General features: G+C 37.6%; 1 protein-coding gene across 1 annotated transcript in view; it reads right to left on the reverse strand.

Moving 5' to 3' along the window:
* Positions 1 to 22041, reverse strand: part of LOC141494049 (disintegrin and metalloproteinase domain-containing protein 22-like) — a 160400-nt gene extending 138359 nt beyond the window's left edge. Inside the window, exons 1-2 of the mRNA XM_074195226.1 lie at positions 21696 to 22041; positions 21454 to 21614 (exon numbers count right to left, since the gene is read on the reverse strand). Coding sequence (XP_074051327.1) covers positions 21454 to 21614; positions 21696 to 22041 — 507 coding nt within the window. The remainder of the gene's footprint in view (positions 1 to 21453; positions 21615 to 21695) is intronic.
* Positions 22042 to 23988: the final 1947 nt, after the last annotated feature.

The following is a 23988-nucleotide window of genomic DNA, read 5'->3' on the forward strand; positions in this document are numbered from 1 at the left end:
CTCATGAAGGATTAAGTGTTAAATATTTATTAAACATGCAAAATGCACAGCAGTCAAATGGAAGCCCTTTTAATGAATTCAGCACCTAGCATAGTGCTTGTGATGTGGTCCATTATAAACTCTCCCAAACAAACCTGGCCAGAGCACATTGTGGGGCTTGACATTTACTGATGGTACCCAATAATGCCAGTCTGTGGTTCCTAAGTGTTAGAAAAACTTTACACACACACACACAGACACACACAGACACACACACACACACACACAGACACACACACACACACATACACACACACACACACACACACACACACACACACACACGCACGTTGATAAATTTAGGAACAAAGTAAAGACTACTGAGTCTATTTTATCCTCCTCCAAAGTTGTATATAGAATGAATATTTTTATTCCCTATATCATTGTTGCTGTTGTTGTTGTTGTTGTTGTTGTTGTTGTTGCTGTTCAGTCATTTCAGTCATTTCTGACTCTTCATGAACCCATTTCTTGGAAAAGATATTGGTTAGCTATTTCATTCTCCATTTCATTTTACAGATGAGGAAACTGAGGCAAAAAGGATTAGGTGATTTGCTCAAGAGACACACAACTAGAAAGTGTCTGAAACCAGATTTGAACTAAGGAAGAAAGTTTTACTAATTACAGGTCTGATGCTCTATCTATTGTACCACTTCACTGTGCTAATGTAACTTCATATTTAGCATTTTTGGGGAAAATTATTGCTTATAGAGTTTCTATTCATATCTCCAGGAATTTCAGTTTGGGAAAATGCTGGTATATAATAACTCACTAACTGATTATTTAAATGATTTTAGGATCTGTCCATCATAATTATTTATAATATGCTAAAAAAGACTGCAAGGTAATAAAAATCAAACAAATTAAGCAAAAATATAAAGACAGTAATTTGAATACAAGTGAAAGATTGCTAAGAGACAAAAAAACAGACATGATGAACCAAATGCAAACCAACTTAAAATGCAGCATTATATCATTTTTTCTTTTTTTTTCCCCCCTCTTTTTATTTTGGTTTGTAGCAAGCGTTTTTTTTTTTTGTTAAATTCTATCTCTTCCATATGTCCCATGAGTAATTTTTACAAATCTCTAAACATATATCTACACAGGCTAACAAAACAAATTTCCATGTCAATGAATATCTATCTCTTTCTGCAATATAATTTCATTACCACTCCATCAGGAAATGAGTGTCATGAATCTTCTTTCTTTTTGGACTTGTGATTTATCCTTGAACTGATCAGAGCAATAGTCTTTCAAAGTTTTTATTCTCTGCAATGTTATTATAAAAAAAGTTTTTCTTCTATTTCTCCTCCCTTTGGTCTGCATCAGTTCATATAAGTCTTCCCAGCTGTTTTTTCCTGAAATTGTTCATCTCATCATTTCTTAAGGAATAGTAACATTCCATTACATTCACATAATTTGTTTAGTCATTTCCCAATAGAACTTCCTCCTCCCCACCCTACAGTTGATTTCAAATTTTTAGCTATCATGAAAAGAACTTTTAGAAATGCTTTTTTTTTTGCAAGGCATACGGGGTTAAGTGGCTTGCCCAAGGCCACACAGCTAGGTAATTATTAAGTGTCTGAGACCGGATTTGAACCCAGGTACTCCTGACTCCAGGGCTGGTGCTTTATCCACTATGCCACCTAGCGGCCCCGAAATATTTTTTATAATAAAGATATGTTCCCTCTTTAATTTCTTAGGGGTGGGAGATAGGCTTAGTACTGATATTATTGGGTCAAAGAATATGGACAATTTAGTAGCTTTCTGGACATGGGTTCAAAATGCTTCCCACAATGACTAGAACAAATCACAACACATTATATACCTATTTTTCCATAGATCCTCTAACATTTGTAATTTTCTTCTTTGACAATCTAATAGGCATGAAGTGGACCCTCAAAATTTCTGTAATTTTCATTAATTGATTTATTAGTGAACTACAGCATTATAAATGATTGCTACCAGTTTGGATTTTTTTCTTTTGAAAATTCATATTTTTTGACCTTTCATTCATTAGGGAATGGCATTTGGTCTTACAAATTTGAATCAGTTCTTCATACATCTGAGAAATGAGGCTTTTATCAGAGAAATGTGTTGCAAAGATTTTGTCCAGCTATCTATTTCCCTTCTAATTTTTACCACAGATTTACTTATGCAAAAACTTGCAAATTTATATAAAATGAAAATTGTCCATTTTATTATGTGATACTCTCTTTTGCTTTAGCCATATTTCTTCCTTGCTCATTCAATTTGTTATAGTATTACTTTCTAAAGAAGGGAAATTTTGGAAATTACACAAGAGTACCTTATCATAGTAGTTTCAAAAAGTGGGAGCCATTACATCACCCTAAGGAGTAAGAGATTAACCAACAGTTCAGAATTTCATCACCTGTCTCCTGGACTATTCAATAGTATTCTAATTGGTTTAAGGAGGCTTTGGAAAAGCTGAAATAGTGAGTAGGATGGTCAGTCAATTAGGGAGGTGGAAGAGGATTTCCTTTTCTACCATAAATTTGTAGTAGATCCAATTAGTCCAGTTTTGTGATTTTTCCAGTTTCATTTAGCAGCACATGAGTTGTAGCAAAGGCAGCAGATGGTAGAAGTGCTTCAAGGATTAGGTTTGGGAAAGCAAGATCAGCAAGAGAATAGAGGACAAAGAGTCTGATAGAAGGAAACAGGGTAGGGTTGAACTGGTTGACCAAAGGGTCAAGATGGAGAAGGCAGTGAATAAATGCTGTGCTGGGGTGATAGCTTGGGAAAGAACTTAAAAATCAAGGAATTGGAGGCCATGACAAGGAGAAAGAAAAAAAGGTTTGGGGCTATAAGGAGGAGAGGTAGATAGACAATAGGTTGTGATTAGAGAAGAGAATTTTAGAGTTCATATATGTGTGTGTCTGTGTGATACACAGATAGATATATATTTATTTGAATAAACTCTCACCATTTATTTGAAGTAAACTAGTCATGAGAAGGAAATTAGCAAATTAACCAGTGCATTGAGAAACTCTTGGGAAGAATAATGTGAAACCACAATCAGAATTAGTGCCAAAGTTTTTAGTCTCATACTATCTTGGAACACATTATGGTTATCACAGCTGCAATGAAGACTGTAAGTAAAATCTCATGGCTTATGTGCATGCCAATTCTACAGGCCCGATATTTTTCTATATCAAAGATAACTATAATGAAGTAAGATTAGGTGCTGAATAGAAATATGCCCTAAAGAAAAACCAGGGAAAATTCTAGAATGTGATCATTTATAATGATACTGTAAGAATTATGACCAAAAAGTGTAAGTTTCAGGGGCACAAATTTTGGCTCAGTAAATTCCCAAGAATTTTCCAAGCAGAACTTTGTAACAACAAAATATTCTGCCTTTGGAAGGACCAAACTCACTGGAAGTATTTGAGCAGAACTGGGTAACAAAAGAGATACTAAGCAATAAAAAGGATTCCTGCATTCTAGTGGGAGTTTAAGATAGCATGCTCTACTACTACTAGTACTACTACTACTACTACCACTACTACTACTACTACTACTAATAATAATAGTAATAATAATAATAATTAGCATTTATATAGTACTTAGTATGTGCTGGCACCTAGGTGGCACAGTAGATAGAGTGCCAGATCTGGAGTCAGGAAGATCCAAGATCAATTTTAGCATCAGGCACCTTACTAGCTGTATGACCTTGGAAAAGTCACTGAACATTGTTTGCCTCAGTTTCCTCATGTATATAATGAGCCAGAGAAGGAAAGGGCAGACTACTCCAATATCTTTGCCAAGAAAATCCCAAAATAGGGTCACAAAGAGTCACATATGACTGAAATGACTCAGTTCAAATCCCAATTCCTACACTTACCATCTAACCATAGACAAGTCATTTAGCTGCTCTGAACATCAGATTCTCCATCAGAAAGATGAAGATAATAATACTTGTGGTACATCAGGGCAATTTCAGATCATATGTATAAAGTACTTTGAGAACTGGAAAATGCAATATGAGGCACTGTGGCATCACAGATAGACTGCTGGCCTCAGAACTAGGAAAATCTAGGTTCAAATTCTGCCCATATAAATTGTGTGACTGATCAAATGACTTAATCATTCATTTCTTTGGGCAGCACTCTAAGTCTAGGTGCCAACCTGCATTAGAGGCAGACAGAGCATTCTTCTGAGGACTCCTTTACACCAATGAACTCACAGAACTAGTATCTTTGCCATTGTGCTTTCCAAAGTGAGGTTTAAGAGAACTGGATGAATCTCCTAGGTTCCTTCCATTTCTAAATCTATGATTCCAATGAATTTTAATCACTGCTCCAAATCAAATGGATTCCAATCCAATGTGGTTACTACATTAGTCAGATATTCTCTTAAGAACAATGATAAATTCTGCCTTCCCTTTCTCGAGATATTGATTGTGATTTTCTTCCCTTCTACATCTCGGATCTTCTTTTCTAGCCTCTCTCCCTTCCCTCTGCTCTTACATGCTTTATCTACACTACAGTATAAATGACTAATAACAGTTTAAAGTTATACACCTCCCAAGGGCATGAGCATTTTAATGAAGCTCAAAGCCAAACTAAAACAATGAGACCCTAACAGGGATATTTAAGGAGTAAATAAGGGAATCATAAAGTAACAAGGATTGGGGGAGGCATATGGAGAATTTCCATTGCCCCTGAAATCATTACACATAAAAAATAACCACTGTCTAGTTCGAATGAACAAAAAGTAATTACAGTTAGATTTAAAATCATCTAGCCAATATATTGTGAGCAACTAAAGAAAAATTGATAAACAGAATAATTACATCATTCAGGAAAGCAATAGGGGTTTTAATTAAAGAAAAATTAATGAAAACATTAACCCAGTGCCAAATTGCAACAATGGCAAATAGGGTGGGGGGGGAGACCTAACAATTCTTTTGATTAAACAAGGTATAAAGAGTCAACTATATCCTATAATATTTCAGGGATATTTAAATTCATCAGTAGGAGGTATACTGCCTGCATTCTATAGACTATGACCCTTCAATGCTGTTGACAAAGGTCTATGTGAACTTTCATGACTAAAGAAAATTACCTGGTGACTAATCTTTGTGATTTTAATTCTGTTGATGAGCTAGTTTAGCCCTCAGACAGAGGCTATATCACTGTCTCCATATTTAAAGTCTTTCTGGATTAGTTGAATAAAATTCAATCATATTTAGAATATTGTATGTTATTTCTCAAAAAAATAGTGACATAGTAAAAATATATGTTTAAGAAGAGAAAAATTTATAGAAAATTCACATAATATAAAAGAAAATAAGCCTGAAAGCCTTTAGAACTCTAATTAACACAAATTAATCATGACTTTAGAAGGGAAGCTTAACTTCTTATCATCTTATTACTCTGAACTCACCCTATCTATATAATTTTTTTGCCATGTCTTGTTTTTAATCTTCTAAACATCTCTTGTATGCACTTTTTTCTATCCACTAACACTGCTGCTATTTGTGTAGGGCCTCTACTCTCATACTTAAACTATTTCTAGTTTAAACCTAGCTGGTGATCCTGACCTGTCTTTTCCACTGAGCGAGACGCCAAAGTGACTTTCCTAAAGAACAGCTCTGACCACATCATCTCCCTACATCAACTTCAGTGGCTACCTGCACATCCAGGATCAAATATGAAAATGTCTCTTTGGCTTTTAAAGCATTTCACAATTTGGTCTTTTGTAAACTTTCCAATAATTTTATCTAAGATCCAACAACATTGGCCTTCTTGCTGTTTCTCCCACAGAACACTGTATTTTCCAATTCCATGCCTTTTCACTGGCTATCGACCATAACTAGAATGTTTTACCTCCTCACCTCTAATTCCTGATTTTCCTGGTTCCCTTCAAGACCTGACTCAAATCTTCTCTTCTTCAGGAGGACTTAATTGCCCCCCCCACTGCTTGCCTTGAAATACATATATTTCTACTTTAAATTTTTTGTATGTTGTCTCCCTCATTATGAGGGAGTAAGCTCCTTGCTATTGTTCTTAAGAAACCATGAATGGTAGAAGCAGAGAAAGAATTACACGAACTGATGCTGAGCAAAGGGAGCAGAACCAAAGTGAGTTGATCAGCTATGATGGACACAGCTTTTCTCAACAGGTCAGAGATCCAGGACCACCCTGGAAGATCTTCTATGGACAATGTCATCTACATCCAGAGAAAACAAAAATAACAAACATAAAGCATCACAGAATCTGAATGGATACTTTAAAAAAAATTTTCTGCTTTTTTTTAACTTAAAAATCTTCTCATGTTTTTCTTTCCTATTCCATATTTTTTCTTTTCCCTTAGTCCTAATTGCTCATTCACAAAATGACTAATATGTAAACATGTTAAAAACAAATGTGCATGTACAACTTTCTATTTACCACTGAATAGAAGGGAATGGGAAAGAAGGGTGGTAGAAAAATGTATAATTTATAAATATGCAAATGTTGAAAATATGTTAAAGTTGAAAAACTTTCATAACATATAATTGGAAAAATAAAATATCAACAAAACTTTTTCTTTTTTTAAAAAAGAAGAAAATAACTCCTTCATATGAAGAATGGAACTAAAGGAAGCTAATGACTTTGCAAGAATTCAGGAAGAAATGAAACTTCCAAAAAAAGCCAAAAATTAAAAGAAAATGTGAAATATCTCATTGGAAAAATAACCAAACTCAAAAAAAAAAAAGATCCAGAAGAAATAATTTAAAAATTACTGGGCTATCTGAAAGCTATAACCAGGAGAAGAGCCTAGACTTCATTTTTCAAGAAATAATACAACAAAATTGCCCCCAAGATCCTAGAAGCAGAGGGTAAAATAGAAAGCAAGAGAATTCACCAGTCCCCTCCTGAAAGAGATCCCAAAATAAAAACTTCCAGGAATATTATAACCAAATTCCAAAATTCCTAAATCAAAGAGAAGATTCTAAAAGCTGCCAGAAACAAACAATTCAACTACAGAGGCTCCATAGTCAGGATTACACAGGATCTAGCAGCATCCACATTAAGGGCTCATAGGGATTGGAATATATTCCAGAAGGCAAAAGAACTTAGTTTACAACAGAGAATCAACTACCCAGCAAAACTGAATGTCCTCTTTCAGGGGAAAAGATGGACTTTCAATGAAACAGGGAACTTTCAAACTTTCCTATTGAAACAACCAGAGCTGAACAGAAAGTTTGATCTCCAAGTACAGGACTCTGGTGAATCATAGAGGAAGTGGAAGAGAAGGACTTGATGATGTTGAACTGTTTGTATTCCTGCAGGGGAAGAAGATATTGTTAACTCATATGAACTTTCTCATTTATAAGAGTTATTATGAGGAGCATATATAGCCAGGACATAGGAAGGAGAGGAATATAATGGTATAATATAGTAAAAAGATTGAGAGGAAGGGAAAGGAGATGAAGAAGAAGCTAAGAAATTTCACATAAGAGTCAAGAAAAAGCTTTTTCAGTGGAGTGGAAAGGGGGAAGACAAAGGGGAATGAGTGAGCCTTCATTCTCATCAGAAATGACTCAGAGAGCAAATAACATACACACTTAATAGGGTGAGGAAATCTATCTTACCCTAGAGAAAAATGAGAAGAAAGGGATGGGATAAGGGGGAATGCGGGGAGGGAAGGGGGGAATAGGTGATAGAAGAGAGGGAAGATCAAGGGAGAGGGTACTCAGAATCAACACACTTTTGGACAGGGCCAAGATGAAAGGAGAGAGAGAGAATAGAATAAATGAGAGTGGGGAGGAATAGAGTGGAGGTACAGCTAGTAATAGCAACTATGGGAAAAATATTGAAGTAACTTTTCTGGTGGACTCACCCCAGAGACAGAGACATTGGAATCTGAACACAGACTGAAGTACAATTTTTTTTTTCTCTCTCTCTATTCTTGAGGTTTCTCACCTTCTTGGGGGTGGGGGTGGGGAAGGAGTTTATGTTTACTATTATAACACATTCAATTTATATGGAAACAATGTAGAGACTATCAGACAGCCTTCTGTGGGGGGGACTGTAGAATTCAGAGCCTTTGAAAAATGATGGGTACATATTACTATTGTACATAATTGGAAAACAAATAAAATGTTAAAATGAAAAAAAAGAAAAGAAAAAAATTTAAAAAGAATATAAGCTTCCTGAGAACAGCTGAAGATTAAATGCTTGCTTTTCACCTTAAACTTAATTGGAGGTGGTGACTCAAAAAAAGATATTTTATTTAAAAGGGTAGCCATTATTTATTTGGGCAGATGTAGATCTGTGTTTGATCTGGAATTCACTGACATACACCAAAGAAGTGAATTCCTTTAGGAAGAAAACTCCATCAATCAATAAAGTCTTCTTCTACTCTGTAATTTATAGCATCAAAGAGTTGTATGGAGAAATTTAATAACTTAAGAGAATTAGTTAATTTTCTTAATTTAATTAAGAAAATTTAGATAGTTTGACCAGTGTAAATTGCATAGCCAGAAAAAAGGATTTGAACTCAAGCCTTCCTGACTCTGAGGTTGGCTTTCTATCATCTATGTCTTGCCCTAGTCAATGATTTTTGTCCTGCCACTGAACTTTGATGATTCTGGAAGAGAAAGTGAGCTTGACAGCTTTGCTCTGCCTTACTTAAATCCAATTCACATGAAAGTTAAGACATCACTGATGATATCACTGGTCCCTTCAAGAACAAGGACAAACAATATGACCTGCTTTGAGAGCAGGGATTAGTTTTCCATTTTTATTTGTATTCCCAGCACTTACTACTGGGACTGCTTAAAAATATACTTTTTCCACTGATGACTAAATGGCAAAGAGATAATGGACTAGAGTTACAAAATGAGGCATACATTTTTAGGCAGGGCCAATACTTCAGGTTATTTTGCTTAACTATACTTATATCTTATAAGTGAGGGATTTTGTTGGAGGGGTGAGTTAGTAGATAGTGATAAAGATGGAAGGGAAAGAACATTAATAAAATATTAAAAATATGTAAATGAGAAAAAGAAAAATTCTGTGTCAAGAATCAAAGATGGTACTGTTCAGTAAATTTAAACAACAAGAAACTATCAAATGACTTGATAGAATAAGTTTATTGTGACCAAAGTGTCAAAATAATTAAGGGAGTTAATAGAAAGCAAAAAATGTTTGTATACTGGCAAGGATAGTACCAATCAGTGTCCTCTCAGTTGGCTATGGAGCTAATCCTCACCTCATCTTCACCAGATTGGCACAAAACAAGTTAAGAATCCCTGATTTAAGGTTAGGTATTAGATAGTAAGACTGATTAATAAGACTATATTCCATTTTATGATTCTTCAAAGAATCAGGTCTAATGATAAACAACTAGCAGAATTCCCAACACTGAATGTAAATGATCTCTTAAAGGTTTTTGTTTTTTTACTTTAGTTGCTAAGGAAAGAAAGGGACACCTGACATAAATAGAATGTGACAATAACAGCCAAACAAACTGAGGGTCATGGGAAAGACAACTTAAACCCAGCCCGACTTCATTCAGAGGAATATAGCAAATGGGAAGAGTAAAATAACAGGGGAGGGCAGGAAAGATGATTAAATAGAGATGAAAGAAACAGAATTGTCTAGGAAAAAGCCAATGGAAAAATCCAAGCCTGGAAATTGGGTTAGTAAAACCAGGACTTTCTACTAGCCGTCATATTGCAGGTTGGTTTATGTTTGTGCAATTCAAATTAAACCAAGGAGTGTGTACCCTATTATCCTGAAAGAGGGAAGGGGTAGAAGCTGTAGGTTTTATTGTTTAAAAATTAAAAGAATCAAGTCAAACTGTAAATGATTGATTGGTCAAATAACCTCTAAAAAGCTTTATTTTATTAACTGGACAGTAAATATTCTCAAATTGAAATGGATGATAGATTCTAAATTAATGGTATTCTTCCTTCATTAACTATGTGAGAACATGAACTATGAAAGAACATTAACTGGCAAGAACATAATGCTAAACTTAACCTAGGGATTAAATTAGATGTGCTCTCACAGGATCTCAGAACAAATACATTTTTATTTCTACTTTCCTACAGGTTGAGGCTCTCAGGACCCGAATTTTTTTTAAAAGTCCTTAAGAAACATTAGTATATATTTGGCTTATCAATGTGATCATTCTGTTAATAAAGAATGATTTAACTTTGGAGCAAGTGAGTCCTATGCACACATTTCACTGATTTTCTTTCTCCATTTGTCTCCCCAAGTGCTTAGCACAGTGCTTTGTATATAAAAATAATTTACTAAATACTTCATTCATTGTTCATTCATTGGTAAAACAATTATTAAGCAATTAAGCCCCCAAAACAAAATTTGAGTACATAATGATCAGCTAGGTGCATGTACATATGTATATATGTATGTATGTATGTATATAAACACACAAACTGATTAAGTGATTTCATTAGGTTTTTTCCCAATTTTCCAATGAGAAAAGTCCCTCTACCATTGCAGATGAGCAAATGTTTAGAAACTTAATAGTATTAAAGAGCTGACTTGGACACTAAGTGACTTGTCTAGAGTCACACAGCTTGTATGAGTGGATGTTGATAAGCCTGAATTTGAATGGACATTATCCTAACTCTAAGGTCAAGGCCCTCCCCGGTACACCATTCTACTCCTTTTTCTGTTCATTTATTTTACTGATGTCTGTTGCTTTGTGATCCCACATAGGGTTTTCTTGGCAACGATACTGGAGGGGTTTGCCATTTCCTTCTCTAGTTCATTATACAGATGAGAAAACTGAGGCAAATAGATATTGAGTGACTTGCCCAGCTAGAAAGTGTCTGAGGTTGGATTTGACCTTAGTCTTCCTAACTCTGGGCCCAGCACTCTACCCATGGTACCACCTAGCTGCCCATTCTATTTCAAGACAACTATACATCTAGGGCCAGCTAGGTGGTATATCATATAGAGGATTGATCTGGAATCAGGAAAACAAGTTAAAATCCTGCCTTAGGCTCTGTGACAAGTCACTTCAACTTCCAGGTAAAACAAGCTCTTTAAGCCTCAATTTCCTCATCAGGAGTTAAAAGAATATAATAGCATGTATCTGCCAGCATTGTTTAGAGGGAAAAAATGAGACAATATTTGTAAAGCACCTTCAAACCTTAAAGAGGCATGTAAATGCTAATTATTATAATATCAGATAGCCATCTATAACAGTGAGCCCAAAATGTAAGCATTACTATTTCAGTTCAGAATCAAAATTTTCACTTTCTTCAGAAGTCTAATAACAAGATCTAATAACAATTAGAGCTGGGGGAGACCCCAAAGATCATTTCATCCAAGCTCTTCTGTTTACAGATGAGCAAATTTTTTAAAGGTATGATTTCCTATCAAGTCACTAAGAATTTTGTCTATATATGAACTGAAGCTCCATTTTATTCAGGAGAGTGGGTTTGGAAACTGAGCATTTGCTTACCTTGGTTAAAAAAAATAGACTTCTTAGGTATTAGTTAATGTACATTTCAGTTTTATCATTGGGGAAGGCATTTATTAAAACTCATAACTAATGTCATATCCAATCATTTCCAAGTTATAGCATGTAGTTCTATCAGTTGGAGATAGAACTGGGCACAAATCTAAGATGCTAAATTAAAAACAAACTTTCCATCTACCCATTTGAGATAGGTTAAATCATAGACCTGAGTTTAAATCTGACCTCAGAGGCTTACCTATGCTTGCCTCAGTTTTCTCAACTGTGAAATGGGGTTTATAATAGCCCCTACCTCAATCTATATAAATTTTTATTCCCTTTCTCCATTGCTTAAATTACAAGAATCCCTTGGTTCACTTTTTGATTAGTCTCCCAATCTCAAGTTTCTCCCCACTCCGATCCATCCTTCACTTAACTATCAAAGTGATTTTCCCGAAGTATATGCCTAACCATCTCATCTCAGCATTCAATAAACTCCAGTAACTCTCTTTTACTGCCAGCATCAAATATGAAATACTGTCTGGCTTTTAAAGTCTTTCATAACCTGGCTCCTTTCCTATCAGTTTTTTCCTTTCAGTTTTCTTCTACCTTTCCTCCCCTATAATTCAGTGACTCTAGATTCCTTTCTTTTCCTCACATAAGACACTTTATCTCCTGAATGTGGGGAATTTTTTTTCTTTTCTTTTCCTTTTTTATGTGGTGCAATGGGGTTAAGTGAAATGTCCAAGGTCACAAAAGCCAATAAGTATCAAGTATCTGAGGCCAGATTTGAACTTAGATCTTCCTGATGTCAGAGCCAGCGTTCTATCCACTGGGCCCCCTGCCTCTACACATCTTCACTGACTCTCCCCTGTACCTGCAAGTTTATTCCTACCCTTCCTCATCTCAGTCCCCTGTCCTCCCTGGCATCTTTCAAGTCTCAAGTAAAATTTTCCCTGCAAGAAACTTTTTCCGTTCCTCCTTAATGCTAATTTTTCACTTTCTTCTGTACACATCTTCAGAGCTTGTTTAGTACATAGTTTCATGCTGCCAATCCTATTAGACTGTGAGCTTCTTGAGGGCAGGAACTGTTTTTGCTTTTCTTTGAATTCTCAGAGCTTAGCACAATAAATGTAGGTATTTAATAGGTAGGTGCTTAATAAATGACTTGTGTGGGGAAAAAAACAAACTACACGTCAATTATATACAACCAGCAAGTTGCAATGTGGTCAAGGGAAACAAACTACCTAGGAAGACAAGACCCATAACCCTCTCTTCCTCCTGTTCCCACCCAAACAGACTGCCAAACTCTAAAAAACAAACAAACAAAAAAACCAAACCCTAGAACCTGCCAACTAACCCAGAAATTTCTTGAATTACTGGGGTTAATCTCTCCTAATAGCAATTATTGGTGTTATTTTTATTATTATTATCAGTGCTGTTCTTTAACTACTGGATTGCCTTTTCCAAGGTCAGAGGAAGCACTAAGAGATTTGCTTGTATTGCTTCCAAAAGAGTGGGAAGAATGTCCTGACCTCATCATCCTGATCTCACTGTTGGAAGAAATGAAGATTATAATCAAATTGATATGCTTGAGCGGCAGAATTCTTACCCCCCCCCAAAAAAAATTGCTAAGTGCTTGATAAAGGAGGTCAACCTGGGGAAGGAATCATTTGGGAGTTCCACTGACTCAGGTGGAAAACTGAAGACTATTTGAGAAATATGAGTACTCCACTCTCATCCCTTGGAAAGCATTATTGGCTTCCCACACTCACTGGAGATCCTAATCACTTTATTGAGAACAAAAAAAAATCCAATTAAAGATAAGCACTGCTGAGAAGTATAGTCCTTGGCAAATTAGAGTGATTAAAAAAAATAAAAGGTTGAGTTTCCTCTTGTTAATTTATATATTCAAACACACACATTCTGAAATCTATTCTTCTGTTTCAAGAAATAATCTAATTTTTTTAAAAAAAAGATTAATTTCTTTATTTCTCCTGTTTTTATGGAGAACCAGTATATCTAAATGAGAGTAAAGAATTTTTAAATTCTGTTCCTAATCTCAAAATATATATGTATATAATTACTTTGAGAATACAGATCAGAAAAATTGATCTTATTTCAAAAGAAAATCAAAGACATGTTACCTCTTAGACTTCTCTTCTTTAAGAATATGATTTCTCTCTCATCACACCCAATTTGGATCAAGGTACAGCATGGAAACAAAGTAAAGACTGACAGAGTGCTTTCCATGGGGGTGGGGGGAAGCAAGATTGGGGGGGGGAATTGTAAAACTCAAATAATGTCTTTAATAAAAATAAATTTAAAAAAAGAAAAAATCAAAGACAAAAGTCAGGGGAGAAAAGATTTAAAAGACTTAAAATCCTTAGACAGTAAGAAGGATTATCACAGTAATAAACAATAAGCTGAACTCAGAATCAAGACCTGAATTCTAGTTCTATCCCTGACTTACTTGGTTATATGACCACTGAAAAAGTCATGATACTTCTCAAAGTCTGGGTACTTCTCCAAAAATAGAGATCTGCACTCCCAGCCCCACCCTCACCCTATCAAGGATCAGAACTGCATGAAGCAAAACTAATTCAAAAGAAATTCAGAATTTTGGGGGGTTTATAATACTTTTCCTTTCTTTGGGAAGATATAAGGCATCCTTATTTAGCCTTTAAATTTTGTCTGTGGACTTCTAAATAGGAACAGCACCCAGTTAATCTGGTTTAATATCAGATATCAATTGTTTATACAGAAAGGATTATAATCAATCTAAACATCCAATGAAACATATATTTTTCCCCTTTGTAGTTTGATCTTTCTTATAAATTCACTTGTCAATCACAAAAATGTCAAAATGAATATCTGCTATATCACGTAAATCTCTATCACAAAACTTGAAATAGTTCTTCTACAGAATCAATGAGCATCCTATTTCACGGCATTAAGATGGCATAGCAGGTAGAATCCTAGAGTCAAGAGGACTTGAGTTCAAATCTGGTATGACACTTGACACTAGCTATGTGATCCTGGACAAGTCACTGAACCCTAATTGCCCACAAAAAATGAGACAAAACAAAAATATCCAGTTCCTATAAGAAGAGATAACAACAACCCATGGACTTGGTGATCCTGAATTAAATGAAGGAATTATCAGTGGCACCATACTATTCCCCATTACCAATTCTTCCTTCCTTCCTTCCTCCCTTTCCTCTTTCAAATGAGATATATTTAAAGCACTAATAAACTTTAAACTTCTGTATATTTATTCCATATTATTTTCTTCTTTCCTTTTTCTCTCTGCCTCCTTTATCCATTCATTCTTCCCTGCCTCACTGTTACTTATTTCATTTTCTTCTCAAATAACATACATATATATAAAACACTTATAAATCTTCAATTTTTGCATATTTATTCTGTTTTCTTCTTTTCTTTCCTTCTTTTCTCTGCTCCTTCATCCCTTCATTCATTCTTCTCTGTCTCATTTCCTTATTTCATTTTCCTCTTTCTCTTCTTTTCTTCCTTCATATGTTCACACACACATACACACACACACACATTCATTCATTCATTTTCCCCTTCTATACTTATGCCTGTTAGGTCTATGAGCATCACTCACTACTACTCCTACTAAATCTCAGGATATAGGATTCTATAAGGAAAAAAACTAAACTAAACAATTCTTCCATTTGACAAATATTATAGACAGAGAACATAAGACATATTCCAGGTCTTTGACACAGGTGAAGGAGGATAAATTCCTGGGTGTTCCTTGTCAAATTTTAAACCCCCAAAGTTGCTCATTGGTAAGTTGTGGGGTTGTTTTTGCCATCTTGGCTGCCTTTGTGCCTCATAAAATCACTAAGTACCATGCCTAATTCCTAGAGACATAAGGAGCAAGAGAATCTCAAGAGAACTTTAAAGAATGAGATCCAGTAGTGTAGAAATAGTACCTAACTGTACACTTGTAAATTTGCAAATCATAGAATTCAGAAAATAATTGAAAAACACTCCTGTTGTCCCTTCCTTTTTCTCCAGAAGCATTTAAAGTTTTGATCAGTTCCCCCATTTTGTTAGTATTCAGTTACTTTTTTTTAATGAAATTACATTTAAAAAAATGTTTACATTACTCCTGCAAAATACTTAAAGCAAAAACTCCTGGGAACTCTGTTTATGCAAGGATGGCAGTCTTCAGTCAATTCACCATCAAGCTGACTCAGAGTTCCTGAATTTAGGCAGCACAATTTTTTTATATGGCTCATCCTTACTTAGCTATGCATGTAAGAAAGAATCATAAAAATGGTACATGCCTCCTGTATGTCTGGATTTTCCTTCCAGTCATCACTAATTATCCAATGGGATATTACCAATGAGAGAATGTCTTTATTCTTCATTCAGTCCATGATCTGGGAACTCTCTTTGGAGGTATCATCAACTTCCAACAAATTGGAGAATAAATATACAAATGGGTCATCTACTGAAAACCAATAATTTGTGACAAGAGGAGATTCTATTTATAGGTTGACAAAAACATTAGAAGCAAAGAATAAAATACTGAAGAAAATGAAGGGCACACATGCAAAAATGTTTTTAAGAATGAATATTGATGCAAATTTGACCCAAAGACACTTGATACTGTGTGTCTCTGGGCAAGTCACTTAACCAGATTGCCTCACCAAACAAACAAACAAACAAACAAAAAAAGAATGAAAGTTAACATTTGTACACTGTACTAGACTAGGGGAAGATGAACAAGAACTACAAAGAACTTGACTTTAACAATACTATAAAATGATGATCTTTTTACAGACCTCCATTTTACATGAGGACACTGAGGCAGGAAGAAGTTAAAGAGTCACACAGCTAATAAGGCTCTCATACTTGGTTGGAAAAAGATATAGAGAATGGCAGAAAATATGGACTAAAATGTAATTAATAACTAAAGGAGTATAGTAAAAACAGGAGTTATAATATGAACATCTTTAATTTTCTGAAGGTCAAAAAGTTATCTGTAAGATCCAATATGGGGTAGCTAGGTGGAACAGTAGATAGAGCACCAGCCCTGGAGTCAGGAGAATCTGGGTCCAAATTCAGCCTCAGACATTTAATACCAATTTAGGTGTGTGACCTTGAGTGAGTCACCCAACCCCACTGCCTTGCCAAAAAAAAAAGATTCAATATGAAAAGTTTACATGTTTCCAGCAGGTAAATATACACTTAATCAGTACTTTCAGTTGAACTGTTTGTTGAACTGAATTGAAAGTGAATGAAAATAGAAATGTACTCAGAATAAGTTATTTCAGACCAGATGAAAGAATAACTCTTAATGTTTCAAAGTGTCTTGTTTTGTCTGTGGTTTTGAAGAGTAGAGTGTCTTCAGGTTTTGTGAACGACCATGCTTCAAAAGCAAAGGAAGGGTCTGTGACCTGGATCTTGGGCTACTGGTGTTTTGCCATAATGTAAATTTTTTAAAAAGCATAAAGATTTCCTTCAGTCAAGTGTACTTGTTATGAACATCACAAATAAGGCCTTGGGTCATTTTAAAATTTCCATGGATGGCCTAACAAACATCCTTAAGATTTAAAAAAAAGATGAGTGCTTAAAATTGTAAATTTACAAAACTACATATAGTATGGTTTCATAACCAAGAACAAAGATTTCATTCTGACAAAATAATCAACATCTCTGTGGAACTCAATTTTTTTTTAAAAAAAGAAGAAATATAGTTGTATGAAATATAGCTGTATTGATCACATTTTGGAGATAAAAATGAAGTTATGCAGTTGCTTTGAATGCATAATTAATGAGTAATTTGCTGTAGTCTGTTCCTGGAAACTTTTTGTGACATTCAGAAATAACATATTGCTAATGTCTCAGCTGTCTAATGGACTTGATCCTGTCCATTGAGGAGAAATAAAGAAATGTGAGTTCAAGACCTTTCTCTGACAAATACTGACTGTGTGGCTCTGGAAAAGTAGCTAAATCTCTCATTACCCCCCCAAATAACTCTGGAAAATTGTTCACTGAAGAACAGTTCTTGATCCACATTGGAAATTGAGTTGTGGTAACAGCAGTTCTTTATGCCAATGAAATCATGGCTAAACAAAAACTTAATTGAATAGTAGTAGTAGGTATTGATACATATGACGTGCTTTGTTATATGTTTATTGATTGGATAATTTAAGAAACTCTAATGAAAGAAAATAGAGTTCTTTCTCATTTCCTTAGTGTGAACACAGATTCAAACCCCTCTGTAACTTTGTATATATTGCATTTTGAGTTGCTGTAGCTGGGGCGATGGAGTCAAGGTAACATTTTTGCTTAGGTCACTGAACATAACCTCATCCAGAGGATCTATTTAGATCTATTCAGACTAATCAAGACTAGTCTTTGAACAGACATCCAGGCCATCCAAGAAACTATATCAAAAGTCTTTTCAGACTTTATAATACCTGCTACAGATTCTGTTACAATAGCCCTAGATTTCAAAATCATCCCCATGCTACTTAAGCATGCCAAATACTAATGTTTAACACACTTCTTAAGATATGATAAAGATGGGCACCATTTAGCCCACTGTAGCAATATTATAAATATATGAAATGATATACTGAAAAACTTAGTACTTTCATTATATGGCAACTACATTTCTATGTCTTAACTATATTAATCTGATTGCATTCACAGGCATTTGTTAGTGGAATTAACCTCAAACAATTGGATTCAGTTCTTATTTTCAATTAAAATTATTTAATTTTGCAGTCAATGATTTTTACATTAATCCTGTGGGCAATTGAGGAATATTAATTTCTATTGTAAAATGGAAAGGAAGTTGGTAAAAACAAAGAAACAAAAAATAATAATAATAAATAAACCCTAGGGGCAGCATGGAAAGAGCACAAGTCAGAAGAACCAGAATTCAAATCCGACCTCAGATACTTAATTACTTAGCTGGGTGACCTTGGTCAAGTCACTCAATCCCATTGTTTTGCCAAAAAAAGAGTATACTACATATAAAAAAAAAAAACCTTCTACAGATTTGTGAACAGGCCAAACCAAAAATATTGTTATAGTCTTACCATAGAAAAATTATCAATAAATTTTTTTTTGATTCCCTAGGCGTTATAAAGAGCAGCACACAGCTTTTCTGAACTGGTGGATTTCTGTCATATAATCAATACAAATAACAAAATGGAAGAAAAATCCTAATTTCCTAATTCCAAGAAAGGATTGCCTAATACTATAGGGTATTTTCAATTTATACTGACTCTGTATAGATTAGGAATAAACCTCTTTGTGAACAGGGGGTGTCTTTCCCTTTGACGATCCATTCCTTGAGGACAGGAGTTGTTTTCACTTTTTCTTGGTACCCTCCTGTGCTTAGAGATGACTATATTCACCTGCTTACAGTCCCCACAACTAGTTCAATCCTAGCTGGTAAAGTAAGCTCATATAAGAGGCAATGCTAGTTACCAGGAAATGTCAATAATATAAAGACAGAAGTCACCAAGAAAACTTGTTTTAATCTTCTATGTTAATGATTTTCAAGTATCTTCAAAGATACCATTGATGACATGATAAAGTCTTCCTGGTAGTTCACTGGGTGATTTCTTATAAAAATCATATTTTTAAGAAGCACTGTCTATACTTTTGTTTCTGAAATGGATTAATAATTTATGTTTGATAAAACCTGCCTATTTTGTTGATCAATGACACTCAAAGAGTTGTGGGGAAGATAGTAGAGATGAGGAAGAGAAACCAGGGACTATCTATGGAATCTATTATCTCATGAGAATTGAGAACATTTTGTAAAAACATTACTGAATTCTATAGTTTAAAAAAACAACTAGCTGGTGGTAAAGTATAGATGTAGACATCAAAAAAGAGATTTGTTGATATAAATAAAAGTACATATACATAAATATACATCTACCTTTTCTGGATAAATAATATAAGCTAAATCTAATCCTCATTAAAAATAAAAGTATATGAATGTATTTTTGGACATCTAGCAATATTTCACACTTTTAAAGAACCTAAATGTTTTTAAAGCATTTTCAAATGAAGAGCATTTTTCATCTCTTATAAATATATGCTTTTATAAATTCACCTTTAATTTAAGAATTAATGAACTTCTAGAACATTGTTGTCTTAAGTAAAGATCTCTGAGATCTTTCCAGTTCTAAAAATTTATGAATCTATGAATTTAAAAAAGGTTCAGAAATGCTGCTCTAATATGGAGAAAATTGGGGAGGGAGAAAGTCTCTGAAAGTTAAAACTGAGAAGGACCCTCAGAGATCCAATAGTCTGAACTCTATTTTACACAGGAGAAAACTTCCTTCTTCCACCAGAATATAAGAAGAACTTGGAATTGTTCTTTCAATGATACAGGGGAAGTCCCACAGAAGAAAATTCCCTCCAATGATGCAGGTTTACACTTGCTCTTCAACTTACTTTCTTTAAGTCCCTTCCTATGCTGGAAAGACTTCCTGTTACATTTTAAAGAGAGCTTCCTAAAGTTGATTGCTATAAGGACATTGCTATTAATGGGTAAAATGAAATTGTCTGAATAGTAAGGAAAATCAGGTCCTTACTTTCACTTTAAGCCCTGGATATCAATCAAATAGAGGAAAAAATACTATCAGGCTAAATAATGCTATCCTTAATTACTTCATGCAGACTTATTGCTAGTTAACTCACAAAAATTTAACCATTAATAAAAATATTTATTGTTGTGGCCCTTTAGACTATCTGAGAGGCTGCAAAGTAGATGAACTGGATTCTGAGTCAAGACTTGGGGTTCAAAACCCTCTATTGTCTGACATTGTGACTGTGTATCCCTGGGTAAGGCACTATAGGTCACACAAAAATGATCTTCTGCATTGGTAAAGAGAGTTTCTTCACTGGGAGCTCTCCAAATCAGTGAAATCATGTCTGGACAAAGCTATCTCACTACCATACATTAGTTTAATTTCAATTTACTTTAGTTAAAAATTAGTTTAAATTTAACTAATTTGGTTTTAATTAAACTAATTAATCAGTTTTAATTAAATAATAATTTAAAGTGATTAAATTTAAAAGAATTAAGATCTATATAAAGACAAATGCAAATTTTATGAAAGCAAGCATCATTTTAATCACATATCCCTGAAAAAGTTCCTATGACTGTCAAATTTAAAAAAAAAACTAAAATGGTATTCTTCACAAGGTATCTATTTGATGGACTTCCTTACAAAAGAAAAAACTTCATTAGAATTTCTGGTTAAAACCAGAACTATGCAGATCTTCAGACTGCAAAAGATAAAGGCACATCTCCTACATTTATTTCCATGTAAATTAGTATAATTTTATAAAATATCAAAAACCTACACGACCACTAATATTTATGGCGGTTAACTCACAAATCCAAAGAAATTTCCGAATATTAATGGAAACATAGCACATTAATTAAAATTTGAACCATTACATGACTTCCAAATGAATATGTCTTGGGATGATTGCACCTCAAAATTCTCTCCGAGCAAGAGCTAGACCTTTGGAGGGAGCTGGAGGCTGGGCACCGTCGGGATGCGCACATCGGGAGACGCCGATGGAGCCGGAGGCCGGCTGCCCCAGCCTTCTCCAGCCAAGGTGCTTTGCATTCTCACAGAGAAGGTCACTAAGATACAAAGTCCTCTGTCCTGGAGGAAAGCCCTGCCTAGTCTGTCCGGCCCGTCTGGCCCAGTAGTGTGAGCAGCCTTATTTTCTGCTTTGGGGCTTGTTGTGTTTTGAACCAGGGGACGAAGCGACCGTCCGCCCTTTTCTGGAAGGCGGGGCGGCTGCGGGAACCTGAACTTGAGAGAGGCAGCGCGCTCGGGGGGCTCCCGGGGAGGCCCCTCGGCCGCCCGCCCCGCGGCGCGCTCGGGGGGCTCCCGGGGAGGCCCCTCGGCCGCCCGCCCCCGCCCCGCTCACCTGGCCGCCGCCGCCGCCGGCGCCCGCGCCCCGGACCCGCGTGGTGAGCGCGTCGCGGCCCGTCTGGCCCTCGGCTCCCGGGCGGTAGAGCAGCCGCAGGGGCACGGTGTCCTGGCGCTGCACGAAGCGGTCCTCCTTCCTCCGCGCCAGCTCCGTCAGCGAGGCGTCTCCTGGGGGCAGGGCAGAGCCCGGTCAGCGCCGCGGAGCCCGCCGCACCTGCCCGCCGGCCCCGGGCCCCGCGGACCCCCCGCCTTCTCCGCCGGGCCCCGCGGACCCCCCGCCTTCTCCGCCGGGCCCCGCGGACCCCCCGCCTTCTCCGCCGGGCCCCGCGGACCCCCCGCCTTCTCCGCCGGGCCCCGGGCCCACGCACCCCCCGGCTGCGGGAGGCTCCGCAGGGGCTGGCGCGCGCCCCGGCCCCGGCCCCGGCCCCGGCCCCGGCCCCCGCAGCCACCCGGGCCCCGGAGCCCCGCCGCGCGCCGGCCGCCCCTCCCCGCGGGCCCGGCCCGGGAGCTCACCTGGCGGCCCGCCCCGCGCCGGCGGGCAGATGCCCGGGAGGGCCAGCAGCAGCGCGGCCAGCACAGCCGCGGCGCCCCGCATGGCTGCCCCTGCCCGGCCGCCGAGCAGGCTCAGGGGGCGACGCTCATGCTGGAGGCGCGGGCGCCCGCCGCGGGCTTCTCCCCCTCCGCCCCGCTCCGCTCTCCGGGCCGCCGCCGCCGAGCCCCGCGCTGCCGCCGCCGCCGCTGCGGCACCTCGTCGGGCGGGCTGCGGGTGCGGGCACGGGCGCGGGCTGTGCGGATGCGGGCACGGATGCGGGCGCGGGTGCGGGCGCGGGTGCGGGCGCGGGCTGTGCGGGCGCAGCCTCTCCGGCCGCCTCAGTGCCGCATTGTGCCGGAGCCCGGCCCCGGAGCCCGGGTGCCCGCGAGCGCCTCCCAGCCCTCGGCCGGGCGCAGCCTGGTCCTGCCCGGGACCGCTCCGAGGGGAGAGTGGAGCCGGAGCCCTGGAGTCGCCCACCCGGCCTCTGGAGGGGGAGGCGCCGGCGGAGAGCACGCTGGGAAGTGTAGTTCCCCAGGCCCGCAGAGCCCCCGCGGCCCGGCCCCAAGCGGAGACCCGGGCTCCCCGGCGCCCGGACATCTCCTTCCCCAGAGAGTGGAAACAAGAAAACGCTCGATGCCCCAGAAGGGGCCAGACAGCAGATTCTGCAAAACCATGGGTCAGTAAGCTGGATGAGGACCCCTGAAGGGTCATCGGTGGGCACAAAGGACTGCCGGGTGGCGCAGTGGACGGAGTAGCGGCCCTGGATCCAGGGGCCACGAGTTCAAATGCAGCCTCAGCTGTGCGACCTTGGACAAGTCCCTTAGCCCTGACTGCCGCATCCAGGACCCTCTCCAGTCGTCCTGACTCACATCTGGCCCCGGGACCCAGATGGCTCCGGAGGAGAAAGTGAGGCTGGGGACTTAGCACAGCCCCCTCACTCAAATCCAGTTCGTGCGCTTATGATCGCATCACCTGATGTTGTGGTCTTCTTCTTAAAGGCTACAAGAAAAGTTTTCTTATGCACTCTATTTATCTCCACATGAATTTTATATTCCCCCCAACCATCCATCTTCCCTCGACTGGAAGCCCCTTGAGGTTAGGGATATGTCTTCATCGTTTTGATCTCTCATAGCGCTGGCACAGTACATTGCAGAAACGGTTGCTTAATACTTGATTTTTGTTTGTTGGTAAAGTCATTCATCTTTTTTTTTTTGTCAGTTTTTCAGACTGGTAGACCTGGAAATGTCTGTAGACATAATTATTTCTTTACTAGAATGAATCATTTCAAAAAGTCTCTGATGATTTCTTTAAGGAGGATATGACAAAATATTAGTTGGGCGATAGTACAATTTTGTTGATGCAATAAATGGGCTGATTAATTGTATTCAATGTTAATGAAAGGATTAATGCCAACCCAGGGAGAATTCTCTTGTTGGAGGGCTGTGGAATCATCCCTTAATTAAGAACTCTATCAAGAACTTAAAATAGATGGCATATTTGTTAAAGTTACAGATTACTTAAATCTGGGAGGCAGAGTTGAAAAATATTTTTGTTAAAACATATAATTGTACATCTTCTTATATGCTGTTTCTGAGAATGTAAGCTCCTTGAAGGCAGGGGTTGTTTCATTTTTGTCTTGGTATCTCAAAGGTAGATGCTTAATAGGAGGACCAAAATTTAAGAATACCTAGAAAGACCAAGCATATTTTTACATCAATTGACCTTCCTGGTCTTTTCAGTAGTTAACTAATTTATTAGCTAATAAGTGATGGATTAAATACTTTAAGTAAAGGTATGTGTGTTTGTCTATTGATTAGATTGATGATAAAAAAATCAATCTTAAAAAAGATTTTAAAAGTCTGTAACAATTATTGGAACAAAACCTAACAAGATGCACTTTAATGCCCATAAATGTGCATGCAATGCTGTACTTAGGTTAAAAAAGAAAAAAATAATCAGGCAATTTATCAGGAAAGACATGACTAATATATATATATATATATATATATA

The sequence above is a fragment of the Macrotis lagotis genome, chromosome 7 (assembly GCF_037893015.1).
Source record: "Macrotis lagotis isolate mMagLag1 chromosome 7, bilby.v1.9.chrom.fasta, whole genome shotgun sequence".
Taxonomy (NCBI): domain Eukaryota; kingdom Metazoa; phylum Chordata; class Mammalia; order Peramelemorphia; family Peramelidae; genus Macrotis; species Macrotis lagotis.